The sequence below is a fragment of the Gossypium arboreum genome, chromosome 5, assembly GCF_025698485.1.
Source record: "Gossypium arboreum isolate Shixiya-1 chromosome 5, ASM2569848v2, whole genome shotgun sequence".
In the NCBI taxonomy this organism is placed as follows: domain Eukaryota; kingdom Viridiplantae; phylum Streptophyta; class Magnoliopsida; order Malvales; family Malvaceae; genus Gossypium; species Gossypium arboreum.
In genome coordinates, this window is record NC_069074.1 from 20,930,432 (window position 1) to 20,935,580 (window position 5,149).

Genomic DNA, 5,149 nt, shown 5'->3' on the forward strand with positions numbered 1-5,149 from the left:
CTAAGCTAAGTATGCTAATTAATTGTATAGGACTTAATTTTATAACTAAGTGATTACACTTGCCCTCTTTTAATTACTACTCTCGGACTATTCCTGTGCTAACTCTAATAATCAATCAAGATCTAAAACCAGGGATTCCTTGCTCATTCAAAATTTACATAGTGCAGCTAAGGATTACTAAGAAACTGTTATGACTTATGAGAAAAGGCTCAAAATTTTATGCAAGTTACTGGTCTTTGAAAGTGTTGTGTATTGACATAAACACTTTAAAGTTTACAATGATTCCTCAAGAGAAACTATGTATCTTAGTAGTACTTAAATTTATCAGAAATATTTGCAAATTAATATCTCTCCTATCATGTGTTTTAGAATTTTTTTTCCTTTTCGATAATGCGTGTATATGTGTGTATTATATAAACAACCATATATAGCAACTATAAAAGGTGGTATATTGATTTTCTAAGCTAAATTTACCTATGGCAATAGAGCCATAGAGCTAGAAATGAATTGGTGTTCATGGACAAGAATCACAACCTGAAATCAATCATTAAAACAAAAAGGTGTTTATAGTAGGATGAAAATGTTTGAACAAAATTATTATCTCAAAATTATGCATACACATATAAGCTGTATATATAAATAAATATACATAGATGTTTGGGGGTGATACAGGGTAATCATGCATGCATGTAAAGCACGAGATGGATGCCATAGCTATCTACAGTAACAGAAAATTAACAATGGGAAATACAAACTCCAACAATACTGTCTAAGAAATCTCATGCATGATGGAGTCGTCGAAATAGAGTTCAGGCCAGTAAGGAGAGGCGGCGCCATTATTGTTGCTAGAATTACTGCTCACATCTCCTGGATTGCTTAGTGATGTGTCGGTGGCTGTTGGAGGAATGGTAGGGGATGGAAGAAGCCATGACGATGAGTTATCGGTTTGGTTATCTCCCTGGCTGAGCATTGTAAAGCTGGAACAGTTCCCCATCTCAGTGTTTTCATTATTCAACGATGTTTGGAAACTGAAAGGGACTTGTGGGTCTAGTAAGTGAGGTAACAGGGTGGGATGGTGGAGTTGTTGAGAAGAAGCATTTCCCACAGAAAATTGGGATGAATTTGGAATAACTGGGTTTTCTTTGACATGAGCTGGAACTGGTGAACTTAATAAGTTGAGAGCTTCCATGTCTGCAATGCCATTTGGTGAAGATAACGAGTCGTCGTTGGTCGTCGTTGAAGCAGCAGAATGGAGGAGTAATTGCATGTATTGAAGCTTAGCCAAGTGAGCAGCTTCTGCCTGTAATATTAAAGCTTGGTCATCGAATAGATGAGGACTGTTTTCCAGGAGGTCTTTAAGGTTAGCAAGGGCTATGAGCTGAGGCAAGCTAGCAAAGATGTCAGTTCTGGGTTGATGGGTCATTGGATCAATGCCCATTTGAATCAGCTTTTTCTTTAAATGGGTATTCCAGAAGTTCTTGATTTCGTTATCAGTGCGCCCTGGCAGATGTGTTGCAATGGCTGACCACCTTAAAAACGTAGAAAAAGAAAAAGAAGTGGTTTTTAATTCTTTAAGTTATGGAGTAAAATCAATCAATAAATAAAAATTGATTTGCAGTAAAATTACTTGTTTCCGAGTACGGAGTGCAAATGCAGGATTGTTTGTTCTTCATCTTGAGAAAATTTGCCCCTCTTGATATCAGGCCTCAAGTAATTCGTCCACCTTAGCCTACAGCTTTTGCCACATCTGTTCAGACCTGAAACCATGAAAATTGTTGTTGTTTTAAACTTAATAAAAAGGAAGATGAAGATGGGAATAAAGTTGGAAATAAATGAAACCTGCAAGCCTAGGGAGAGCTCTCCAACTGCCATGGCCATGTCGTTTAATGTAGTGAACCAGCTTTTGGTCTTCTTCGGGAGTCCAAGGTCCTTTCTTGAGGCCATTCTCGTCACAGCATGCAGATCTCCCCATTAATGTTAATTGCTTCGCCTTCCTCACCACCAAAACTCTACTCACCCATGCTTTTATTTATACACACTCTTCCCTCACCTCCTTATTTGTCAATTAGCTACTTAGTATTTAACAAAATGTTTATTTTTTATATTCAAAGTTAGGAAAGTGAAGGGTTTTACTTTTACCATACCTTGAACTTGGATAACATTATTTATTCAATTTGTATTTCATATATTATTATTGTTTAAATCTATATAAAGTTAGTCAATCTCACGATCATCTATATTATAATTAAACTTTAAAATTACTTTTCTTGAAAAAAACTTTGAAAATACTCTACCATCAAACTAATTTAAAAGCTAAGTACGAATTATTATGTTTTTAATAAATTATATTACATAATTTCTTATCGCTGTGTATAGAGATCTTCCAACTCCAAATAAAATAAAGAATAGATTTAGATTATAACATTGGTAATATGATATTAAATGAAGGAATAATAGGGAAAAATAGAGAGTTATTTGGATGAAAATTCTAAATCAAGCACGTTGCATTTTTAAAGGGATAATATTGGTTCAAACTTTAAAAATAATATTGTTGGGAGAAACTTAAATGTGGATTATAAAACAGACATGCAAAGTGTCAAATTTTTTTCAATATTATTAAATATTTATTTAATTACTTTCATGCTGTCGATATACCAATGATGCATCAAATAAACACGACTAGCGTGACTCAAACTCAAGTCACATCTGAGGTAGTGAACACCCTTAACCATCAGGCCATTACATGGGATTCCAAATCTAACAATTTATATTTGCTAATTTATTATATATAAATTTTCGAACTATTAATTTACAATGTTATCCAATTAGAGTAATTTCTTGATTTTTCAAAGTAAACAAAATTATAAAGTAGGAAAATTAATTTTAAATTGTCATAAAATAAAGAGATTAAAATTGATAATTGACATTATTTCAAGCAAAAGTATCCTATATACCATTTGTGGAGTTTTTTACACTTCATAAAGGGGTTTGGGTGTAAATTTTTTTTAAAATTAAACATATAAATATGAGCTTGTAATAATTACCTTCCTTCCATTAAAGCATTCATCAACTTTGTTGAAGGGAAAAAAAAGATTTATTCATTTATTTTGAAATGATTCTAACATTATTACGATATGAAACTCAAAAATATATTCATAACATTAACTAATTTTGTTTTGGCATGCTTTGAAACTCGAAAACAAATTTAAACTTGCATATAGTTAGGTATTAGTTATTGCAGAGAAATTTTAATCATCCATTAATTTCATTAATAAGCTCTTTCTAATTTGTCAATGTCAATTGCCGACAGCCAAAAAGTGAGAGACAGACCATCTTTTTTTTTCTTTTTGGCCATAGCTTTGTCATTTCTTTCTACACAAATCTTACACGGTAAAACATAAACCCCTAAGACTATACTATATTTGCTTTCCCTAGTTATATATTTTAAAAAAAATAAACCACCCCAAATCTCCCGTTTTCTATATTTCTCCATCAAATTAGTTAGTAAACGTTGAGACTTTTCATGCACAAACAAATGAATAAGATAATACAAAATTGGGTCCTTCAACCAAGGTTCCTTGTCGGGTATTATTTTTGAATTGAATAAATAAAGCTGCCATGCTTTAAAACTTTCATCTGTTTTTCTTTCAACTTTTAATATATAAATCAACGTTTAAGTTTTCAAGTGTCAGCTAAACAAACTGATTTGCTTGCTTCACCAGGTTTCCAACCAATGCATCTAAAACCCTGACGGCTGACGGGCTGACGGCCCATGTCCCTAACATAGCCACGTCCCACGTACATCCCATATATCATGCAAAAGATCTGCAGATCCTACTTTCTTTTATGTTTTTGTTGGCCTCCCTGTAACCCACGACATTTCATTAAAAAACACACCTAGATTGATGGATGGCTTATGGATGAAGCTTGTCTCCATGAATTGAGAAAATATTGGAAACCCATTTTATTAAACAAAGTGATTTTAAGTCCCCTAATGGATAACCTAATTCAGGACTGTGGGATATTGCTTGAAGAAACAGCAAGACATGAGTTCTACAGGTAATTACCCCCCCCCCCCCAAATTTTCTCATCATCTTTTGTTTTGTCCCTTGCAATCTGTTGTTCTTAAACAGATTTCAGTATCTTATTAAATTCGTATGCCCACCACTGCTCTGTCTCCATACTCCAAATTATTATATTTTCAGAGGAGATGCATAAAATAAGTTGCAGTCTTTGTCAGTCCATATGAGACAAGCCAATACTGTCAATTTTGGCCCAACCAGTGCCACCAAACTATTAAGGGATTTTAATTATGTTATGGAGAAGTCATTGAAATTGTATATCATTTGAACCGAGTTGGACTATTTTATGGCAAAACGTATACAATCTGTTTGGATTGGACTCCTGCTTGCAGGTATAGACATCAGAAACAGAGCTAGGGTAATAGAGGGGGAGTGGAAGAGAGAGTTAATCAAACAATTTCACTCAACATTTCTCAAGTTATGGTGAAAGTAGACTTTGTAATATATATGCAATAATTACTTGATACATTCATCATGAATTGCAAGAATGATACTCAAATTCCAGGCTGATGATTGGATTTTCTATTCAAGGGAAACCACAGTTGTTTGCTAGTGATCCATCAAATTAACATTTCTGCTTATTTTTATTTACTATGTAATATATTATATATATAATTCTTTTGCCGATAACTAGTTCACAAAATATCATCACTTGACTTAGTCCCTAAACGAGAAAGTAGTCGCGAAGTTAGAAAACTTTTTTAGGTGGAATTAAATTGTATATTTTTACAATAATAAAAAATATAATTTTATCATTTTAATAGTCTATATCTTTATAATTTTTAAAAGGTTAAATCAGGTTTTTATCATTCTTGGCGGTCAAAGTAAGTCAGGTTTTTATCATTCTTGGCGGTCAAAGGTTAAATCCCGTAATCGTCGCCGGAATAGGTAAGGGGTATTACCGACTTGTAACTCATGTCAGAACAATAAAATTTTGAACTTTTTCTTGAAATAAAGATCATTCATTTAAATAAGTACTAAGCACAGCCAGGGATAAAATTTAAACTTCTCTAAGTAAACATTCAAAAGATGCCATTTTCGCATGGCTTATATACATTAACCAAAAT

At 33.0% G+C, this 5,149-nt stretch overlaps 1 protein-coding gene across 1 annotated transcript; it reads right to left on the reverse strand.

Annotated features, from left to right (window-relative positions):
* Window positions 1-594: 594 nt before the first annotated feature.
* On the reverse strand, window positions 595-2,067 carry LOC108469125 (transcription factor MYB93-like). Its single transcript, XM_017770015.2, has 3 exons — window positions 1,840-2,067; window positions 1,628-1,757; window positions 595-1,529 (listed from the first exon to the last, which is right to left on the reverse strand). The coding sequence occupies exons 1-3, from the start codon at window positions 1,970-1,972 to the stop codon at window positions 770-772; spliced, it is 1,023 nt and encodes a 340-aa protein (XP_017625504.1). The 5' UTR covers window positions 1,973-2,067; the 3' UTR covers window positions 595-769.
* Between the last annotated feature and the right edge of the window lie 3,082 nt (window positions 2,068-5,149).